Source organism: Chaetodon trifascialis, chromosome 12 (genome assembly GCF_039877785.1).
Source record: "Chaetodon trifascialis isolate fChaTrf1 chromosome 12, fChaTrf1.hap1, whole genome shotgun sequence".
NCBI lineage: Eukaryota > Metazoa > Chordata > Actinopteri > Chaetodontiformes > Chaetodontidae > Chaetodon > Chaetodon trifascialis.
In genome coordinates, this window is record NC_092067.1 from 4,082,030 (window position 1) to 4,104,500 (window position 22,471).

General features: G+C 43.6%; 2 protein-coding genes across 4 annotated transcripts in view; one reads left to right on the forward strand and one right to left on the reverse strand.

Moving 5' to 3' along the window:
* The first annotated feature begins 1,003 nt into the window (after nucleotides 1-1,003).
* slc35a5 (solute carrier family 35 member A5) lies at nucleotides 1,004-9,409 on the forward strand. 2 transcript variants are annotated; one of them, XR_011602940.1, is made up of 11 exons: nucleotides 1,004-1,089; nucleotides 1,814-1,973; nucleotides 2,123-2,221; nucleotides 2,309-2,442; nucleotides 4,072-4,139; nucleotides 4,515-4,703; nucleotides 5,011-5,211; nucleotides 5,298-5,425; nucleotides 7,262-7,530; nucleotides 7,703-7,879; nucleotides 8,445-9,409. XR_011602940.1 is itself a non-coding variant. In XM_070975805.1 (10 exons), exons 2-10 carry the CDS (start codon nucleotides 1,847-1,849, stop codon nucleotides 7,769-7,771), a joined length of 1,284 nt encoding a protein of 427 aa, XP_070831906.1. In that variant the 5' UTR covers nucleotides 1,004-1,089; nucleotides 1,814-1,846; the 3' UTR covers nucleotides 7,772-8,160. The 2 variants fall into 2 exon arrangements, 1 of the variants encoding a protein (XP_070831906.1); XM_070975805.1 differs by lacking the exon at nucleotides 8,445-9,409 and having other exon boundaries at nucleotides 7,703-8,160.
* Nucleotides 9,410-19,606: 10,197 nt separating this feature from the next.
* raph1a (Ras association (RalGDS/AF-6) and pleckstrin homology domains 1a) overlaps nucleotides 19,607-22,471 on the reverse strand; it is a 60,487-nt gene continuing 57,622 nt past the window's right edge. For both annotated transcript variants that reach the window (XM_070975329.1, XM_070975328.1), the window contains one exon: nucleotides 19,607-22,118. In XM_070975329.1, coding sequence (XP_070831430.1) covers nucleotides 19,734-22,118 — 2,385 coding nt within the window. In that variant the 3' untranslated portion in view covers nucleotides 19,607-19,733. The remainder of the gene's footprint in view (nucleotides 22,119-22,471) is intronic.

Here is a 22,471-nt window from a genome sequence, read left to right on the forward strand (position 1 = left end):
CTGTTATGTAGGAGTCACTTGTCAGCGTTATCCCGAGTACTCATCCAAAATCCTAAACAGTACCAAGAAGGAACAATATAACTTCTGTGTATTGGCCTCCCTTCACTGAAATACAGTATTTATTATTCTATTTGTTTATACTGCACTGCATGGATTTACACTATACCTTCCCTTTACCATATTATATAAGTGGATTATCAGTACGAATGCATTAAAGAGTACATCCACCCTTGATCATTTTCACAGCTGTGACGCTTTGGTTGCTGTGATGCAGAAAATCTGAGGTCACAGTTAACGTACAGTATGTGTTGCAAGTTCCTCATTTTCCAGATAGTTTGTGTAATCAATAAATACTAATGAAAATGTCTGCACCCGGCTGAGTAGCTGCTCTGGATGAAGGACAGAAAAGCAGGAAAGGACAGAGGACAGACAGGCCGGTCTGTGTGGGTTCATGAGAATTACTGGTGAGGAAACATCTTGATTATCATTGTTTCATTGCTAATTCATATACAGTTTGAAGTGTTTCAGAGTGGGAATATTTCAGGACAAAAATAGCCAACAATACCCTTTAAGGAGACACAAAATATTTATACTAAATATCAATATTCCCAAAATAAATTTATCACATTACTAGGATAGAAATTGTGCAATTTCCTCCCCCAGAAACGTATTTAAACGTCTCATAACAGGACAAATACACACACGTCTGCACATACATAGCAGCTCTTTGTTTTAGGTGTTTTGCCTGAAGGTTGTTGGATTTTCTTCAAGAGTCGCTGCAATTCTTGCTTAATATGTCACTAATTCACTGTGTGAATAAATAGAAGAAACAAAAGTCAAAAGTAGGTTGAAAAAAGACTTCCTGCAAACAGTTATTTATTCACACACAGCAAAGATAGGACAGACTTCAATCTCCTCAGGTAGAGATAATTCAAAGTCCGTGTACACACGAGTTTCGCGGAGTTGTAGTGACGTCAACGTCAACAGTGGACTGTGGCAGTGCGCCTGCGCAGAAAAATCAGGAAGCGCAAGGGTCGGTGGAGGCAACACAATACTTCAGCGATGTCTTGGGAACTGGGACAATAACAAGTAAGTCTGTTTTATTTCCTCAGCAGGCGATGTCTTCATTAATATTTGTAGGAATAATGAAAGGAATACGCGTATTGTTTTTATTGGAGGTGTTTAGGAACATGACGTTGCAAATGATGCTAACTTCACGTTAGCTTTGAGTTTAACATTAACGTTACGGGCTTCGTTGCTCGTTTGGTTCAATTCTTGACTTCAGTGTGTGAGTAGAACAGCTTACATCCCTGACAAAAATGTAGCCGTTGAGCTTTTGTTGTGAGTATTTAGCATTTTAGAGCATTCTAAGGTAGACCTCAATACTGCTAGTAACGATTATCGATCTGTCGCTATGTTATTTGTTATTATTTTTCCTTTACTCTGTAAGATGTAGGAAGATAAGAAAAGATTCCCATCGCTAGTCACAATCCAAGTGATTTCCAGCCTCACTATCTTGCAGTGTTGTTTTCATTTACCCACATTTCCTTCATTTCCATTTTTTTCTGGCACTGACAACTGTTCATCTTCATACCCTGCCAGCTGTGACTGGAGATTGTTTGCAGACTTTTCATTGAAAGCGTTTGAGCTGGAGAATATGACTTTGTTGATCTCAGTATTGTTTGATAGAGATACACTAATGTCACCCATTCCTTTTGCAACACAGATTGTAAAACTGAAACTCAGCACACCGAAGATACTGAGCACCACTCTCGTCCCTGCACTACATGTCTGTGTTTTCTTTGACTTCCAGCAGGTTTGACTGCATCCAGTTCCAGTCGGAGCCATGGTGAGCTGCCATTCCTGCTCCAGGCTGTGCTCCCGCTCATCAGCATACACTCTGGCCCTCGGCCTGGGATTCGTATCCTTGGGGACGAGTCGCATCCTGCTGCTCAAATTCTCTGCCAATGCAGGTGACGGATTGACAGTGATACAATGACACTTCAAGTCAGCAGCACGCTTTTGAAAGACGTGTTATAAAAAGGTTTTAAAGTCTTTCTGTGTATTCCATTGAAATGCTGGCAGCATGTTGACTGTGTCTTTGTTGATGGTCAAATTGCAGAAAACAAGTATGACTTCCTTCCTGCTTCTGTCAATCTTCTTGCTGAGGTGCTCAAACTGCTCTTCTGTCTGGTCATGTCGGTCAGGGTCATAGTCAGAGGTAATCATTGACGTCACAGCTGTCGCAGTGTTTTTATGTGTGTGGTGGTAAGGTGTGTTTATTTGCTCTTTTTGGCTTCTTCTTCAGAGGAACGATCATGCAGAGAGCTGGGCTTTTCCTCCAGTGTTTCCCTCCTCAGTTCCCTGAAGTGGGCCGTCCCTGCTTTCCTCTACTTTCTCGACAACCTCATCATCTTCTATGTGATGACCTACCTGCAGCCTGTCAGTTAAGACTTTAATATTTAACTATATGAACAGTATGCAAGGGAAATATTTTGTGTGCTAGGTTTATATTAGGGCGTCTGGAGGAAGTCAGTTGCCATTGTTCAACCACCATGAACCACACTGTGGTTAGCTTAAGGTTAACACGGGGTTAACTGTGCAATGAAATGTGTTGGATAAGAGAGCAGCAATGACAGCACTAGTCATATTAACATATTTACACACACGCACACGCGCACACACGACACATGGCACTATATACATACAACCCTGTTTCCAAAAAGTGAGGACACTGTGTAAAATGTAAATAGAAACAAAATGTGAGGATTTGCAACTCCACATTTCATTAAAAATAGCGCAAAGACAACGTATCAAATGTTGAAACTGAGAAATTTCATTGTTTTTTGAAAACAATATCCTGATGCCCGCAACATTTTGAAAAAAAAGTTGGGAAAGTGGAATGTTTTCCCGTTCTTGCTTGATGTATAATTTCAGCTGCTCAACTGTTGGGGCTCTCCTTTGTTGTATTTTACATTTCATAATATGCCAAACATTTTCATTGGGTGACAACTCGGGACTGTTGGCAGGCCAGTTCAGCACCCAGACTCTTTTTCTACTGAGCCATGCTGTTGTAATACGTGCAGGATGTGGTTTGGCTCTGTCTTTCTGAAATAAAGGCATAGTCTACTTGACAGCACATGTGATCCAAACCTGTAGATATGGTTCAGCATTAATGGTGCCTTCACAAATGTGCAGGTTAGCCATGCCATGTGCACTGATGCACCCCCACACCATCACGGATGAACTGTGTGCTGATAAGAAGCCAGATGGTCCCTCTCCTCTTTGGCCTGGAGGACGTGGCGTCCATGGTTTCCAAAAAGAATTTCAAATTTTGACTTGTCAGACAACAGAGCAGTTTTCCGCGTCACCTCAGTCCATCTTAAATGAGCTTGGACCAGAGAAGGCGGCTGCGTTTCTGATTCTGATTTCTATATACTTTCCTCTTTGCATGGTACAACAGCAGCTAACCTGTTGCCATTTAACCTGATTTATTGTGAGAGGTTCGACTGAGTGTTTTGTTTTAGCTTTTTACAACTTTTCCAGACTCATTTGTCTTTGTGCTATTATCAATTAAATATGGGGTTTCGATTTTTTGTGAATCATCACATTTTGTTTCTATTTACGTTTTACACAGTGTCCCAACGATTGTGGAAATGGTTGTATATGACAAAGAGGATTAGTAAAAGTAAAGTGTATGGAGCAGGTCTAGTGCGTTCTGTGTAACAGTGTATTCCTATGTAAACAGTGCAGACAGTATGCTAACATTATTGCATGAGTGTGTCAGTCCTGGTTGTGGCAGCAGTCATGGTCATGGTGGAAACTATCATTGAGTTTGGTGGTACATGCGGCCAAACTCCTGTATTGTCTACAGCCGGTAACAAGGAGAGCAGTCAGCGTGCGGGGAAGCTGTGGCTGTTGAAACCCTCTTGAGAATTCAGTGAAAAAACATGAGCTAAATGTAGACTTTGCCTCATACCCTACCAGCGTTTACAAAATGTCCTGTCCAAAGACTTCTGCTATCACTGTGCTGTTTATCTCTAAACCAGCTCTTTCTCCTTTTGTTCCCAGGCCATGGCAGTGTTGTACTCCAACTTTGTCATCCTGACCACAGCTGTACTCTTCAGAATTGTTCTGAAGTAAGTGGCTCAGTTGACAACTCTGTAATGTCCTGTTCTTCCATTGGATAGTGTGTGTGATTCATGAGTGTGACTGTAGATGAGAGGTGATGAGTGCTCATCTGTCGATACACTTTTTGTTCTCATTCCCTGTGACAGTGTTTTCAAAGTGAGGTTTGACATCACTACGCTGTAGAACAGTATTGCTGACTGTACTGCACTTATTCCGAAGCTGTACCAAAGCAAAGCCACACTCAGCGTTGCCATTTTTTATTGGTACACCATTTCATACATATCACTGTGTAATTCTTCATGTGTACTAATTTCAGAATATTTGAGATTTTGACACAAAATATAACTCACAGAAAAAATTGTGATTTTCACCTGTTCCATCAGGAGGCGACTGTCCTGGGTTCAGTGGGCAGCGTTAGTTGTCCTCTTCCTGTCCATTGTTTCCTTGACAACAGGATCAGGGAGCACCCAAAAGACTATAGCTGTAACAGGTCTCCACTCAAATCCCCTCTCTACACCCTCCAACTCCTGCCTACTCTACACACAGCTGATGGAGCAGATGAGGAACAGCAGGTAACAGAAAATGATTACAGAAATGCTTTAATAGGCAACGCATGGAACATCTGAAAAAAGTGTTCCTCCGATTTATGATTGCTCTCCTGTAACATTGTTGGACTCACGGTGGGCAGTTTAAATCAAAAAAGATCAAAATCAAAGCTGCATTTTAAAGAAATATAGTGAAGATTGTTTTGTCTCAAAGGGCAAAATATTCACCGTCTGTCAGAGTTGCTAATCATTGCATATATGATGCAGGGAGAACAAATGCTTGTCAGTTATGATGTTTTACTTTGCCTCGTTCACATTTTTTCTCCCATCACAGTGCCAGTGAATCGTGGGTGTCGTCCCTGCCCGGGCAGGCCTGGAGGGACAGGATGGTGGGGAAGCTGCGATCTCTGGGTGTGGGTCACATCTTGCTCCTCCTCCAGTGCTTCATCTCTGCCATGGCTAACATCTACAATGAGAAGATCCTGAAAGAAGGAGACCAGCTCACTGAGAGCATCTTCATCCAGAACAGCAAATTGTGAGAGCGACTGATGGAGAAAATAAGAAGACACAGAGCTCAGTTCTTCCATTCTAATCTGTGTCCTTTGCTGCCTGATTTTGTAGGTATGCCTTTGGTGTGGTGTTTAATGGTCTGACCCTTGGGCTCGGCAGTGAGGCACGAGGCCTCACAATGCACTGTGGCCTCCTCCATGGGCATAACATCTACTCCCTGGGTCTGGTGCTGGTCACTGGTGAGTTAAGAATGGATTGGTAAGGAGTCCTCACATGCCTAAATACCAACAGAACAGCTGATTTGTCAGTGTCTTCCAAAACAGCTGATATGAGTGTTCTGTGATTTGGTGTCCCGATGGTTAAGTGGAGATACTAAGGTATCGACAGGGATCAAAGTTCTCCGTAGCTATGATAATTTCTATCAGTTAAATTCCAGAGAAGCCACCTATGACATCAGAGGAGATATGAAGAGGAAAGCCATGTTACAGCAGCTGCAAGTGAAGTTGTGTCTGTCGCTTCAGAGCTGGAGCTTGTGTTTAGTAGGGCCCTGTGAAATCTATTCTGTTTATTCCAGAATCCGTTTTAGGTTCTCCCAAATTCTGCGTTTTAAGGTAAACAGTTTGTCATTGGACAGATTGTCCAATCATGTGATGAATGAATGAAATTTCAATTCAATAAGAAAAGATTCAAAATGTAATGAATGAATTTGAATTTGTGTTTTATCACACGCATTTTCTACAGAACATAGTTGCTTGAAACACACTGGGTGAGTGCGGTAGTGCTGCATTTGATACTGTACATCATAATATCGACAGACTTGAATACTGGGGGGGTCTCTCTGGCACAGCTCTTAAATGATTCATGTCCTATCTAACTGGTCGACAGTTCTACATGGCCATGAGTGACCAGAGAGGTCATTTTTCCAACGGAAGAGGCTGGAAACTGCAGGCAGGCATGGTAGCAGGACAGAGGTGGAGCCAGTGACCTCAGGTCGACGGCCTGGGGCCAGAACCAAGGGGTGGAGCTGGTCTGGAGCGTGACCATGAGGCAGGGCTGTAAGGTGGAGGCTCTCTCGAGGATGGGCGGGAGGATAACCAGACATGCAAAACTGCTCCGGAGGGCAACCAGGGGCAGACAACTGGGCAGAACCACTTGGGAGGTTAGGCACTAGGACATCCAGATCGCTGGAGTCCGTATGGTGGAAGTCCTTCTGGAAGCTGAGCAGGCAGGAGAGACTGGCGGTAAAGGCAGGACCTCCCTGAAGGCCAGGCAGGAGGCAAACAGCGAAGGCAGAGCCCCTGTGGATGACCGTGCCATAGGCTGCACCCCTCCGGAGGTCAGGCTGAAGGCCAGGAACAAAAGAGGAACCTCTCTGGAGACATCAGTGGAGATCAGGACCACAATCAGGACCTGGCATTCCGAGTGCAGCACTAGAGCTAAGGCAGGATGCTGGCAAGCTGGTCAAGGTGAAGAGGGGAGGCTTGCAGACTGGATGCTTGCTGCCTGGCTGGTTGCAGACTCCGTGCTACTCCCAGCGTGGGAGCGATGGGAGGAATCTATAATGGCCTTTTAAGATTAGCAGGTCCAAATAACAGTTCTGCCTCAGACTAAAATCAGGTCTTAGAGTTGATAGTTCTTTCAAAAGATATTAAAGCAGGCAAAAGTAGAAATAATCTATGGCGGAACTCACCTCCTCCAGATACTTCAGTGGGAAGATGATGTCCCCTGGGTCTATTTCAGGTCAGACCACACTATTGTAGTATTGTATTGTAGTCAGGGTGTAGGGAAACAAGGGGTCGGACCCAAAGGAATGAGACCAAACAGGCAGGAATAAGAAAGAAAAAGAAGCTTCAGTAAAATAAAGCTGATACCAGTCCACAATAAACAGAGGCAACTGACAAATCCAAGAAGTAAGGTGAAATACAAAATCAAATCTAAGAACAAACTAGGAACTCAGGTCGGAAAGCTGAAGAGCAACAAATGCAGACGTCCTCTTGACAACTGAAAGAAGGACTTGATAACTGTCCCCAAAGAAATGTTTGAGAAACTCACACTCCTCTCTGTCTTCTCCTCAGCTGCCTTGGGTTTATCTGTGGCCTTCATCTTGAAATACAGAGACAACATGTTCCATGTGCTGACAGGCCAGATCACCACTGTTCTGGTTACCACCCTCTCCTTCTTCCTCTTCAACTTCCACCCTTCGCTTGACTTCTTCCTCCAGGCTCCCATAGTCCTGCTAGCCATCTTTATTTACAACGCCAGCCGGCCCAAGGACCTGGAATACAGCCTGCAGCAGGAAAAACTGCGGGTCATCAATGGAGAGGTGTTTGAGAGATCCAGAGGGGTAGGGAGCAAACCACAAAAACTACAAATCATCACTAGTCACACACACAAGCCCACACTCTCTTCCACACACACACGTGCGCCAAGTTCTGTGTAGCAAACGTGGCTATTTATCTATAGTGCGTTTTCCTCGGTGCAGGAGGAAAGCTGAGTCCCTGTCTTTTCTGTCACAGGACGGCGAGGAGCTGGAGCTCCTGACAAAACCCAACACAGAGAGTGAATCTGAGGAGGAGTCTTTGTAGTGCTGACTCGCCAACAGATAGTTTCTTCTTCACTGCTGCTCATATTCAGCTGCACCGTGGTCGCAGATTGTATCCGTCAAAGACTTGAATGATGTCAGCGGGTAAACGGTTGGTGTCAGTGTTGATGAACTGTGTGATGAACTCTGTGGGACATTTGTGATAACTAATTCTATTGTGTATATTTTGAAATGTGCCTGTCTGTGTGAGTGCTGTCAGTTTATGTCGTGGAATACACATCAGTATCAGGCCGTATGAAATCTGTGAATATTGCAGATTCCGTTTAACTTTTTCAGAGCTTTATGATTTACAGTTGAAGCACATTTTGTCGCCAGAATGAGTTTCTAATCATGTGGTGGATAAATACATTTTCAGTTCAATAAAATGTTTTTAAAAGAATGAGTGAATTTCTGTGAATTTGAAGTAAAACAACATTGCATTTCACACATACAGCCACTAAGTTTTCAATGAACTCACGTCTTGCATCTGCTGATGTGGTTGCTTGTTGAAGTGATGAGTGGTGGTCATCGCACATGTTCTTACAGGTCTTCTGTGTGTGTGTGTGTGTGTGTGTGTGTGTGTGTGTGTGTGTGTGTGTGTGTGTGTGTGTGTGTGTGTGTGTGTGTGTGTGTGTGTGTGTGTGTGTGCACGTGCATGCATGCATGCATGCATGCAGCCTTTCCTTCTGTTTTTCCTGTCTGTCTCAACAGAACAGATCCCGATCATGTGAAGCTTCATGATGATTCCAGCTGTTGCAGACGAGAAATCACAGATAAGGATGACAAACCCCAAAATGAATACACACAGACTAGTATGTGTAGGTGACACATTCATTTCAAGTCAACGTCTACTTTGTGCAAGTAGATAAAACAGAAAGTATTTTGTATTCAGTTGGAAAGTAAGGCTGCGGTCACTGATGAGTTGAAACACATAAGTTTCTGTGTCGTTCCAACTGGAAACAGTCATAACAGCTGCAAGACCGAAAGCCTTTCACACCCTCATTTTGCATTTTGCAGCTAATGTATCTGTAGATGGTGCTGCAGGTTGTGTCCATAGACCTGCTCCTGTTCTGCTGATCAGGGCCAGAAAAAAATGAATGTGAAGATTGAAAACCTGAATGTGATCATGCTTTCAAACTCTAACCAAATAGTTACAATAATAATAACAACCACTTTTGGTGGTAATAATCCAAAAATTTAAAACAGAACATGAATCTCAGTGTTATGATTGTTAGGTTTCCGAGTATACAGGATCCATGTTAATGTTAATGGTTAACAGTCAAGGATTGTGTCATGGGTGAACCCAGACTGGGCAGAGAATCCAGAGTGACTGAATCCAGGAAGTGACAGGTCCAGTCTCTTCAATGACAGCAGACTGGCAGGGCGCAGATGAGGACAAGTGAGGATTTGGCATTTGAGCAGACACATGAAAAGGAAGGTCAGGAAGGCAGGTAGCAGACAGGAGCACACAGGGGGAGGGAGGGGAGACTGCAAATCTCCATGAAAGGATGGTTTCCCAGAATTAGTTCAACTTTCTGTAACATGAAAAGAAAACCTTTTTCAATTAGCAAATTGCACCGAAGAATGGAAGTCATATTTAGTGAAATGTTCATTAAATAAATCTTGTCAGTCTTTCATTTTCATGGCATCTGTAAGTGAAACAGCAGAAGGTCACAAGTGCAGGGACTGCAATCCTTTCACTGACAAACTTCCTCTAGTTCTTGAAAGAAACACCATGAATAATGTTGAAATTGTGTTGTGCAAGACAAATAAGGACACTTGTATCTCCTGCACATCTGACTAATGGTATTTGAAATGTAACTCAAGTAAAAAGCAATTTACCTGACAGAATAACACAGGGAATGTGTTCTTCCCCAACACAATACAGTTCTACTAAACAGAAAAGTCAAGTGAAAGGTTGTTACATCACAACTGTGACATAGTCTTACCTCTCTGAAGGTTGATGTAGGAACCCTACACAGTTTTCAGGGATCCTGGAGTAATACGTCAGTAATCCAGTAGTTTTATTTCCATGTCATGCCGCACATACATAGACAGTATATACTGCCAATATTTACCAAACTTCAAATAATATAACAAGACATCTTCTGGTGACAAATACAATAACGCTGTCTATACACACAAAGTGATTCAGATTCTGGACCAACATTGCAATCAAGCCATTACAGCCCTCATCAGTGTGCTACTCTTGTGCTTCTTTCATAAGACCTCTGTGCTTTGCCAGAGTTAGACTTAAGTTTAAAGTAAAGTTTTCCAAATTGAAGTTATTACAAATGAACAAATTCTTCAGGAAAACTGAACAATCATTAACTGCAAGTCTATAAAGCATTCATTCTCAATCTTTATAGTCTAAGACATACCCGGAGCTGTAACTTTAGGAGCTACTGGTTAGTGAGTTATCTTACTAACTAGGCTATGCTAACAAGTTTGGCGATAAGCCAGAATATTGTTCATAACATAAGAGCTGTAATTTTACTTTACTCAGCATATTTTTTTTACAATGAACATGAACATTGTAGTGTCCCCTTCAAACTTTTTTGCAACATTGCAGTGTTAGTGTGACCTTGGATAATCTGTTTATGTTGATCCAGGATTATCACTGACAGTGAAGGCCTGGAAACACAGAGAGTGGCCCCCATCATCTGGACCTCAGTGAGTTGGTCCAGAGATCCTGCCAAAAAGGCCAATAACAGTGGTCAAGAAAGTTGCTGGTGCATTATCACAAAGAAGCAGGGGAGAGAGAACAATTGACATTCCACTAAAGAAAACATGAAATTGGATCTTTTCTCTGTGGTTAGGAATGACAAGGGAGATGGGGACTGTGCAATGAGTGATATGGGCTGGCTGTCTACAGTCTTGAGCATTAGCAGTTATGGGACAGTCTAGAGGCTCGAGGGGAATGTGAGATTAGAGGGCAAAATGTTCATTTAAAAAACTCCTCTGCTCCAGAGTCAGTAAGTGTGGGTATGGACATGAACAACTGGTCATAGCAGAGAGTAGCTGGAATTTGAGTTCTGGATTGGGGTGGGGCTTCAGGCTGAGTTTGGTTCATCCGCACCCCAATAGATACAGATGAGCCTAGAGAATAGTTTGCTAGAAAATGTCCAATCTGCCCAGAGTAAAGACACTCACCAGCCGCCATTCTTTGGTTCTTCTCGGCTGTAGTTAATTGTGCCCAGCCTAGTTGCATGGGTTCTTCAGCGGTGGAAAGGACCAAGGTGGAGGCAGGGGAACCAGCAGATCAGTGTACAGCTGGTAGGGAAGGAGGGGGAGTGGAAAGAAACGCCTGTGAGGATGAAGGCTACTGCCTCAGCTGCTCCTTGCAGCATTTTCGCAGTCAAGCATCAATTCGTATGGCTAATGAGTTAGCTGGTTCATCTTGGGCCGCTAATTAATCTGATTTGCTCATTCAGTTCATCTAAAATATTATTTGAAGGGTGTCATCATTCCACTTGGTATTAGCGACTACTATGGGGAACTCAGTGGAGTAGTCCACTATATCCAGCAGGATCCTCCAACAAGGATCTGAGGGATCCCTGCTGGAGGCTCTGCAGCCGTTGAGTGTCCGCCATGATTAGGACGGTCAAATATTACCTTAACAACAATAATACAATAATACATTTTCTGGAAGTCAGATACAAGCTCATTATGAGATTGAAATTATTAGCCTGAAACGTCACGGCCCATGCCAGTGCCCTCCCTCTTAATAATCCCAGAACATAATGTACCTTTGAATGATCTGTGGCAAAGGTCAGCAGTCTTTGGCAAAACACCAGAGCGCACTGGAGGAGGAAGAATCTACATCTATCCAGGTATCCATCGAACAAATCCAGGTCTAGGCAGCTTCACTGTCATGACTGACTGCTGTAACCCTTTTTTCCACACAGACATTTTTTTTGTTGTAACCATACTGGAAACACAACAGAACAATGAATCCATAAGCACTTGGAATCTTTTAAGTTTATTAATTTAAGTTTCTATTTGACAGTTTTGATTGTTTCTCATAGATTTTAAATCAAATGAAGTGTTACTGAATAATCTTAATTTTGATCTTTATTGAATAATTTTAAATTAGCTGTTCACCAAGGTCTCAGCAGTTAAAGTAACTTAATAAATAAGTTCATAAAATGTCTGTTTACCTTTGTTCCTCGGACTTGCTGAATCTCACACTAACCCCCTGATCCCAGACATTGGGATAAACTCTCAGGACTGTTCCTGTCACACCCACGGCCCTGGTTAAATCCTTACTGGACATCCTTCAGTTTGCCTACCACTCAAAGCTGGGAGTAGAATTACCTTGGTGGGCCGGGTGGCACGATGAGAGCCATGTTCTTTGATTTCTCCAGTGTATTCAACACCAACCGGCCTGCCTTGCGGAGAAACAAGCTCATGGCGTGTCTGGCACTGTGGTGAGTAACACATTTGGCCCACAGTGACTGGCCCTGTCACTGTTCACCCACTGCATGTCGGACCTCAGATACAACTTCAAGTCCTGCCACCTGCAGGAGTTCTCAGGAGACTCTGCAACTATGGGCTCCATCAGTGAGGAGAAGGAGGCTTAGTGTAGGGGGGTAATGGACTCCTTAGATGACTGATGTGGGCTGAACCACCTGCAATTAAACACTGGTAATGCAAAGGAGTTGTATTTTAAACAAAAGTAGTTGTTCTGCTCCATTGTGCTGTACAAGAGCGACCTGGCACTATTTTTGTGGCCATGTTGTCTCTCTCGTTGGGAAATAAAGAAAAAAACTGTCTCAATGCGTTCTCACTTCCCTATTTCCATTATGCCACGAGGGGGCGCCACTGTACCATTAATCAGCTATGCCCGCCACAGCTGTCTGATGGCTTTGCTCTCACAGTGATTCTTCATTTACCTCACTAAACACACATGATGGGAGGGAATGGAACAGAACAGTAACTGTTACTCAAAGGTGAAAAGCTTGAATTGACACATTTAGTGTAAATAACTGAAATTTGGTTTACTGAAATAACGGCAAAATAAGTTAAACACTTTTTATACATTTTCAGTGCAGCAACACAGCAAATTATCGTTAATAATAACGATGGTTTCACTGACAGCTGGCATTGTGGCTTGGCCTCCCAGGTGTGTTTGTGTTCATCTGTCTGTCTTATTTATTACCTGTCTGACAAATCACTTCCTGTGTGAAAGTGTTTGACAGCACATTTAATAACAAACTTAAAGAGCATCAAAGCAAAAAAACATGCAAAGATATAGCACTGTTCAGAGAGGGAATGTTTAGGTCCTACAGGATTTTCTTTTCCCAAATGTCACCATCATTCACTGTTTTATTTGAGCATTTATTCACCAATGTTATAGGTTTGGCATAGTTACGATGCACTCGACGGTGTATTTATCCGGGTTCATGTAAATGACAACATTTTTGAAAACGATGTTGTGTGTACAATGTTATTTTTGAAAACGGAGGGGCCAAAATATCCGTTTTCCAACATACCCTGCTACGTGTAAACGTATGGTGAGTCTGCGTCAGGGCATGGCCGACAGGTTGGTCCCAGCCACCTCTCCTCCTGAGCACAGCTGCACCCAATCAAGGAATCAAGACTCACCTGCTAACACAATATACAGTGTAAGTAGCAGTGGTTTAAGACAGCATTCCATATGTCTGTTTATCCTTGTGGTAATGACTGAGACTCCAGAGATCACTGAAGTATTTTTCTGTTGTTTGCCTTGTCTGACTCCTGCCTACCTTCATGCTGTCAGTCTGTTGTTGTGAGTAAACTGGATCTGGACTCTCCCCCTGCCTGGTCACTCTGTTGACTCACCAGCTTCAGTGTGTGGATCTCTTCAACTCATCTGTTGCACATTTTTGAACCATTTATCAGACGTTGGCCTTTCTTTCACATATCCCTGTCTTTGTGTCGGTCTCAGCATTTGGGTCCACTTACACCTGTGACAGAACAATTCAACCAGCATGGATCCAGCTGACTCAGACAGGGTCACTTACATGCAGGTGTATGCTTGTATTGCAGAGGCTCATTATGACCTGTGCAGTTCAGCCAAAGGAGCAGACTTACCAATAGCGGTGGGGGTATTGTTGAGTTAACCCAGTTACCATTCAGAGCAGATCAGGTTATGTGCCATGTCTGGACCTCATACCCCTCTGTTTCCTGGTTAAAGAAGCATAATCCTCAGATTGACGGGTCTAATAACAAACTCTCTGCCTGTTCTGTTTATGTCATTGTCTACAGTCTCCTCCATCTCCAAGACTGTGAAACCACCACATTTGTCCACAGTGACCCAGGAATATCATGATCTCTTTGGGGTGTTCAGCAAGAAGCTAACCGTCTCACTACCCCCTCACCATCTGAATGACTGCCCCATTGATCTCCTCCCTGGAGCTCCATTACTGACCAGTTACCTCTACAACCTGTCACGCCCTGAAAGGCAGACCATGGAGACTTACATCAAGAACCTCTTCAGGGAGCCATTGTCTTTACTAAACTGGACCCCTGGAACACTCACCTGCTGAGGATAAGAGGGGGACGAATGGAAGACTGCATTTAATACAACTCTGGGGCATTTTGAGTATCTGGTGATGTCTTTTGGACTCACTGCTGCCCCTGCAGTCATCCAAGACTTGGTTAATGACTTTTAATTTTATTTTTTTCCAAGGAGGAGCACACAGGCAGGTTTTGCAGAGAGCCTGTAAGTCAATGGAGAAATCCTCAACTCCTCTTCAAACCCACTCCAATTTGAAATGCTGCTACTTCAGCATACTTTCAGCTTCAGACCTTATTCACACTTTAAAACATTCACCAGACTTACAACTTTTCAACCTGTATTCAACTTTTTCAAATCTTTCATACTTTTTTAAATGACAGTTTAAGTTTTATACCTTTTTTTTATAATGGGTGTGTATTGGATGGAATGTTTGCAGTTAAAGTGGGTGACTTCATCGCCAGAGTGGTCAGGAGCTGTAAAATCTTCCAAAAATAACTTCTCTTCAACTCACTCTTTCTCCCACAAGTTTCACTCTTAAGAAAAGGAAAACTTGTTGTCTTTCAGAAAATGAACCTTTTAAAACAATCACGACTTCAAATCTGTGCCCTTCAACTCTCATTGACTTCAGTGTTATTTACCTTTCACATCCGAGGCCCGTTTTTCACTTTATCCACACAATCTTCACATCTACGTCTCGAGCAGCACCTGAGGATGCTCACTTGATGATGACCTACACTTTTTGAACGAGGGACTCTTGTTTGAGTGGTTGTTCTTGCTCTTTTCAGTTAGTTGCAGTTACACACAGCAGATGTTGATTATCTTATTAAACCATTAAATCAGTTTGTTCCTCTGTTCTGAACTCTCTCTCTCTCTCTCTCTCACACACACACACACACACACACACACACACACACACACACACACACACACACACACACACACACACACACACACACACACACACACACACAGTCTTCATCAGATCATCCTCCTCATCATTCTCTCCTTCCTCCTCTTTTGTCTCTTCTTTCTCTCCTCGAACTCTCCGTCCTCCCCTCGTACATTTTCCTCTTACTTTTTCAGCGGTGCAGTGTTATGCATTTTAGCATTAAAGTTTTCAGGCAATTTCACTTTTCTGCATTTCCAGCAATGTTGCCAAATGTTTTTCAGCTCTCAGCATCCACACAGCATTTTCTTCAGGAATTCTGGTTATTACTAACGCCTGCGTTTCCCTACTGTGACTGGTGAAAGTGTCTGTTCTGATCTGCGTTCAGATACTGTTTCTCAGTGTTTTCTCCTTTTGGAAAGGGTCCCCAGAATGCATCAATATTAGAGTGTTTTCCCATTTATGACACCATAGCTCCACAACGTGATCTTGGTTTGAACATTTTATTTAACATAAGCGTCTGGGCAAGAAAACAGGAGGTGATCCTTGTTTTTTGATGCCTCACACAAATCTTTACTGAGAATTATAGACACAATGAGTTTGTCTGACTGTTAACCTTTCTAAGCTGTAACCTTCTGCTTCGTATGGTGCCTTCGAGTGAGAGTCCATTTGAACAATCCATTTATATTGCATTCACCACTTTGTAACTTTAGAATTTCTGATAGCTCAGAGTAGTGACATTCAGGTTCTTTTAAATGTTGGAGAAAATAACTTCAGTTAAAAAAAAAGAACTTTTGTCTACTCTTGCTGTTCCTAAACACGGACTAAAATTCAATTCAAAATCACACACCATATTCAAAACACAAAGCAACATCCACCTTTGTTAGCAAGTTTTCCCACAAATTAAACTACTTGAAAGCCAGGCATATCATAGACTGAACTTCCCTTGTTTAAAGGTAGCCTCACAAATTTGAAACAGTACTTTCATATTCACCGAGTGGAGTAGGCTGACATTGTGACTTTTTTGGTTTAATGTGATGTACAGACTGCTTTCAGGAGCTTCGTTCTCACTGCTCCACTGCATGCATCATCAAACATCACAAAGACAACAAAGTTCACAGTGACTCAAACACAGTGTGATGCCATACCTCTGCCCAAGCCTTCTCAATGCCCGAAACCCATCCATAACACTTTAAATCCCCAATTTCCAACCCCTGGGAACAGTCATCTTTGACCTGTGTAAAAACTCTAGGATTTGCACTTCAGATTGATTCATGTTTCTTATTTATTTGAAATGCAACAGCAGGTTTGACACCAATAACAGGCATGTGCTCTGCTGGGTGTCCCTGAGCAACACATTTCACTCATCAGTTTTAAACTGTATGCTGTTCTTCCGTCACTGAAATAAACCATGATGTAAGCCTAGTGATTCATTTCCTGCAGGGCAGCGGACACAGGAAGTACTTCTCTGGGGTGAATTCTCCACTTCAACAATATATATAAAAAAAAACAAAAAAACGACAAATTTGATTTAAAAATAATTGAAATAATTTTGCAATCGTAATTATCCTTTAAAGTGAAATCAGAGTACTTAAAAATTGCACATTAAAAACCAAAACTGTAGTAGTAATTTCAAATTTTTGGCAGAGCTGTTGCACTGGTGTTGACATGTCATGCAGATAATGTTAATCTAGGAACTGCAAGGATGATAGAAACAGTAAGGTAGACACAGACCTAGGCTCAGCTGCACATAAAGTGTAAAAACTATAGGAAGCCTTTATCAGCTGATCTCGACACAGAAAAAAACGGGATACTTCCCAAGAGCAACAGACTAGCTAACTTAAATGGCTAGGTCACTAGTTACTGATCTGATGTAGCCGCTCCCCTGAAAAAAATACTATCATGACTACCTACCTAACTAACCGACAGACGACATTTTTTCCAAAAATGTTACTAAAAACCACATCGTACTTGTCTTAAATGATATACTGACTAGCTAATTAGATAGCTAATTATCAAAGTGACTCAGGGTGGATCTATTAGGCATCTTTCTCCAAGTGCCACTGCTGTTTATAGTGCTTGAAAGTGCCTCCTGGCACCAGGGTCTGTTTTTCATTTCTTTAAGAGTGCTCTTCTTTCTTTATGTAGGGAATCTCTGAGCACCTAAGGTCAGTACACTCAGGAAGAAAGTAGTGAAAAATCTGCATCACAATTTCCCAGAGCCCAGATTGACATATTTTGAAATGATCATTTTGTCCAGACAAGAATCCAAAGCCCAAAGGTTTTCAGTTAACCATCATAGATGACTAATAAAATCAGTAAATACTAAGATATGAGATGCATTTTGCTTAAAAACATTACTTCAATAATTCTAAAACTTGTTGCAGAATAATTTCAAGTCAATTGACCAATAAATTAATTACCTAATGGCTTCAATTCCAAATATTAATTTAAAATTTGGTTGAATTTGGCAAAATAAAAACTCAGAGGCTCCGTTTTTCACACATTCCTAAGTATCATAGCAGAGGAGGCTGGAGATTACAGTTTAAACAACAAAACAATCTTATTGTTTACACAGCAGAAACAGATGCAAAACACTAAAATTACCCCAAGTAAGAAATAAAGAATTATAACTGGATATGGGAGCACATACATACATTACAACTGTAAAATAACTTGACAGGAGAATTCCGTAATTGCCTCTTCTAATATCAGCTGTCATGACTATTTTCAGAATTACTGTTTCATTAATTAGAAATTAAGGCCTAACAAGGGGTATGTTCTCAAGCCTGACTGTTGTCTCAGCCTTCTACTCTCAGCCAGGTCAGTTGCTGCTTGTTGTCCAACATCAGCTCCTCCCAGGCTTCCTTTTTGCTCAAATTTGGGTTTTCTGGCTGCAGTAGCTGACAAAGATGGCAGTGTGTGAATGGTAAACCTCAAATCCTAGCTTCAAAATGGCAGAAGTTTAATGGCCGACATCACAGAAGTTACAGTCAATGGTTTTCTGCAGGGTATGATGTTACCACACACCTGTGAGGAGAAAGTTTGGTTTTTCAGGCACTTGTTCTGTGGATCCCTTGGGCTTCTCTGATCATATAAGATGCTACCGTATGTGGACACACACCTTAAATAACTAACTAGACAAGTGACTGACCAGTTACTAAGATGACAAGCAAGAGACTGACTGATGAGCCCCTTCTTTCAGACTGAGTTCACTGTAGCTGACTAGATGCTTGGTTTACTTGCAAGCAATGGCCTAACTGACTAGCTGCAAAGCTGACGACTGATGAATTAACAGAATAGTTTTTAGAATTTGTTGAAAGAAGGTGGTAATCAAGTCTTCCACCAAAATGTGCCCAAATTGGTTTGTTGTTACTGAGATAAGCTCAGATTAAAGGAGGTTCTGGTTTAGTCTCTGCGGGTCAGGCCTGATAGTGAAAAAATGATCTATATTAATTTCAAATTTGGATGTCTTATTTGGGCAACTGGGATGAAGGACACATGGATCTAAATGTGCAAACTATTTCCTTACCTTACCTTATGTCCTTCAAGACATCTAACTTTACAGGGGTAAGGGAAGATGTGTGAACCAGTTGGTGTATAGGTCCTTCTTGTGAGATAATATGTAATATTGTGTGATATAATCTGATTTCAAACTGGTTAGCAGTTCAAAACATCTGTAATCTGAGAACAGACTGTCTGATTCTCAAAATAAATTATGAGAACTATTTGTTTCAAGAATTACGTTTTATCCCTTGGAGTCACCAACCAATCAGCCACGAAGCTCTAAGTTTAAAGAAATATGATTTGATAAAATGGTCCAAATATAATCTCAGTAAAACAAGCTGTATACTAGTTTGGTAACTCGGATCAACACTTTGACGATACAGACCCATGTCCAGTCAAACTCCTTCTCTTTTGACACTTCTTAAAAACTTCAAATAATTATAATAATAACAACATATCTTTCCAGTATTAAATAATCTTATATAAAACACACACAAAAAAGTTTGACATAAATGGCATTGCTCCACCCCCTGTTTCACAACATACATTTCTTAACACAACATCCCACTTTTGCATCTGTTGTTCCTTCCATTGATCCCTCCTTCCCTTCATCGGTAACACTACTTCCATTGCCGCGGCTCCATGCAGTACCAGTTATTTTGCAGCAAATTGTCTCTGTTGCTGTTGTCGATCAAGTCTCATCTTCTGTATATTTCAATGCAAAGCTGCACAGACATTGTGAAAAAAGCTTGATAGGTGACTTTTTCTCGCTTGCTTGTATACAGATATATATACATATATATATTTTTACTCATGTCAGTGGATTAAACATGTATTGGTATGATAGCAATGATGAGGGTGATAATAATAATGAGGATAGTAGGAACAATCATATTCTGAGATTAAGAGTCGGAAAGACGGCTTGCTACTACTCGGAATCCAAGGGTGGATGGTTCAGGATGAGGAGAGACGGACAAGTCAAGACAGACATTGAGCACTTCTTCTCTGGAGGAATGATGAGACCTAAATAATCCATTCAGTTCTTTAGGCTCCACCCAGTGTCCTTACTCCCTACCACTCACTGGTCAGTTTGGTGCTTTGGTCCCGTTTTGGAGGCGCGGGAGGTGGGCCTCGCCGCAGCGTTGCATAGCCTGAGATGTTGGCATGTTTGGTGGAGTGGGAGTGTGTGTGGTGGCGAGACAAAGTTTGGGAGTGTCCTCGGACACCCTGCTGCTGCTGCTGCTGCAGGAGCTCAGGGGGAGGAGGTGGGAGGAGTGCCATGTCGTCCATGGTGCCCACAGGCTCCATCTTAGAGGAGGAGATGAGGTGGGAAGAGGTGAGCGAACCATGGCGGGACACTGACTTCCTCTTAAGGGTGCGATTGAGGTCTTCCAGGAAGAGAGGCTTTAGTGCCAGGGAGCCTGGCCCCACTGCTTTCGGGGAGGTGGGGGGGACAGGAGAGGAAGAGGAAGAATAAGAAGACAGGGAGGGAGGTGGGGTCTGAGACAGGGGAGGTGGCGAGAGGGGCACTGAAGTTGTATTGTCATACTGTTTTGTGTTGCTGGCTCGTCGGTTCAGTGTTGGAGGAGGAACTGCCCCCTTCTTCAGTGAGCCTTGTTTCCATGATGATGACGACAAGGAGGAAGTTGCAGATTGCTGAGATGGCTGCATCTGAGGCTGGGGGTTCACCACAGCGACCTTTGGGGGGTGATGGAACTCTGATGGGTGGGGAGGAGGAGGGAACAGCTCAGAGTCACTCGGGGGAGGTGGGAAGTAGTCAGGTGATGAGTCAACATGAGGTGGCTGGGAGGGGGGAGGGGGGGGAGGGGGCGATGGGAACTCAGATGGCTGATGGTGCTGGCCTGTTTGCAGCCCCTGCAGCGCCAATGGGAGGTTTGCCAAGTTCAACTTGCCTGGCTTAGGGAGTGGAGCAGGAAGCGAGGCAGAATCTTTTGATGGAGACCCAGTCACTGACGAGGAGCTGGACGAGGTACCTGTTTGAGGAGCTTGGCCAAATTTGTTGACCAGGCTCTCCACCTTCTTTGGCCTCTCATCCTGGGTCTCACCTGACGACCGGATGGAGGATGCTCTCTGTGGGGTTGGTGGAGGCCCTCGCTTGGTGGAACCTGTGGACGAGGTCGAAGGCGACTTCTTTATTGGGGAGCCTGTCTTGGAGGAGGATGAAGACGGAGGAGGAGGGAAATCTCCTAGGGAGCTGTCAGGAGGGGGTGGAGGGAACTCTGGGGACTGAGGAGCCACAACGCCTCCTGGCTGCCACTTTGGTTTGGCCTTGACTGCTGGAGGAGACTGAGGAGCACTGAACTTAGATCCTTCTATGGAGTTAGAGGCAGGCAGAGAGGAAGGGGCAGAATTTCCGGGGAACTGATTGACAATCTGTTTGACCAAAGAGGAGGTAGCCGCCGCAATGGAGACTGAAGACGAGGAGGAAGAGGGAGAGAGGGCAAGGTTTTTGGAGGAGAGGCTGTGCTGCTTCGGCAGAGTGGGAGGTGGCTGATTTGGGGAATGTCCCGTTGAGAAACTTTGCTGCTTTTTAACTGGCCCGTGGCTGCTATGTGGCTGTGTTGGTGACACAGGTGAGAGGGCAATTGGAAGGGAAGATGGACCTGAGGGTTTGGGAGCAGTTTGAGGGGGAAAACCACCAGTGAAGGTTTTGGGAGGTGCAGGAGGGGGTGCATTGGGGGACAGAGGTTGGAGGACTTGCAGGGAGGTAGGAGGAGAAAGCTCAGCTGTAGGTGGGGGAGGAGAATGATCTTCAGTCACTGGTGGGCTAAAGTCATACACCATGTTGGGAAACTTCTGTGCCAGGAACTGCTGGAGGCCCTTGTTGGAGAGTTGAGTGCAGGAGCTAAGGACTGTCTCTGGAGGTGGGGGCAGAGGCAACCCATTGGTCTCCTGGCTCTCCGGTGGAGGAGGAGGGAGGTAGTAGGCCTCCTGCACTTCCTCCTCCAGTGGGGGTGGGGGTGGGAGAGCAGAAGGGCTTGATGGACCAAATTTCAGTGCAGCCATAGCTGAGCCAGGAGCCGGCGCTGCGGGTGGAGGAGGAGGAGGAGGAGATGGTGGTAGTTGAGGAGAGGTGCTGTAAACAGCTGGGAGGGTATTGTAGCTGGGTTTGCTGAACTGGATGGGAAGGGAAGGCGGGGCGGCTCCTGCCGGTTGTGTCCTGGGCTGGCTCTGGTTCTGTAGGCGAGCCAGTGTGCTGTACTTAATATATGAGGAGGTAGGTGATGGCTGATGGGCCACACTTGCGATGGGGGGAGGAGGCGGAGGTGGAGGAGGTGAGGGCGGTGATGGGGAGGAATCATCAGATGGGATGAGGCCGTCAGTGTAGCTGGTCCGAGAGGGTGGGGTCTGAGGCTGAGAGACAGGGAGGGGCTGTGGGGAGAGGGAAGGTATCTGGAGAGGGATAGGCCTACTGATAGGGTCGATCTTCATCATCTGGAGAGAGAACGGAGAAGAGGGAGAGAAGAAGAAGACAAAAAAGAAGGAACAAGAGGAGAACGGAAGCAAACAGAACGGATTGTGAGAAGAGGGAGCATAGAGGTAGTGAGAGAAGCAGTGGAGGTGAAGAGACAAGAGAAATGAGAGGGAAGAAGAGAGACAAAATGATAACAAGTGAAAAACAAATCTACCACTGTCCTGTGATCCCAAACAATATAAGATGCAAGAACAAAATGCAAGAAATCAAACGGCCAACCAGTGCAGTCTGAGAACACACAGTTACTGAAACTTCCATTGAAACATAGATTAAGGTGCAACCAGAGCATGACATTTTCTCACCCACTGTCAAA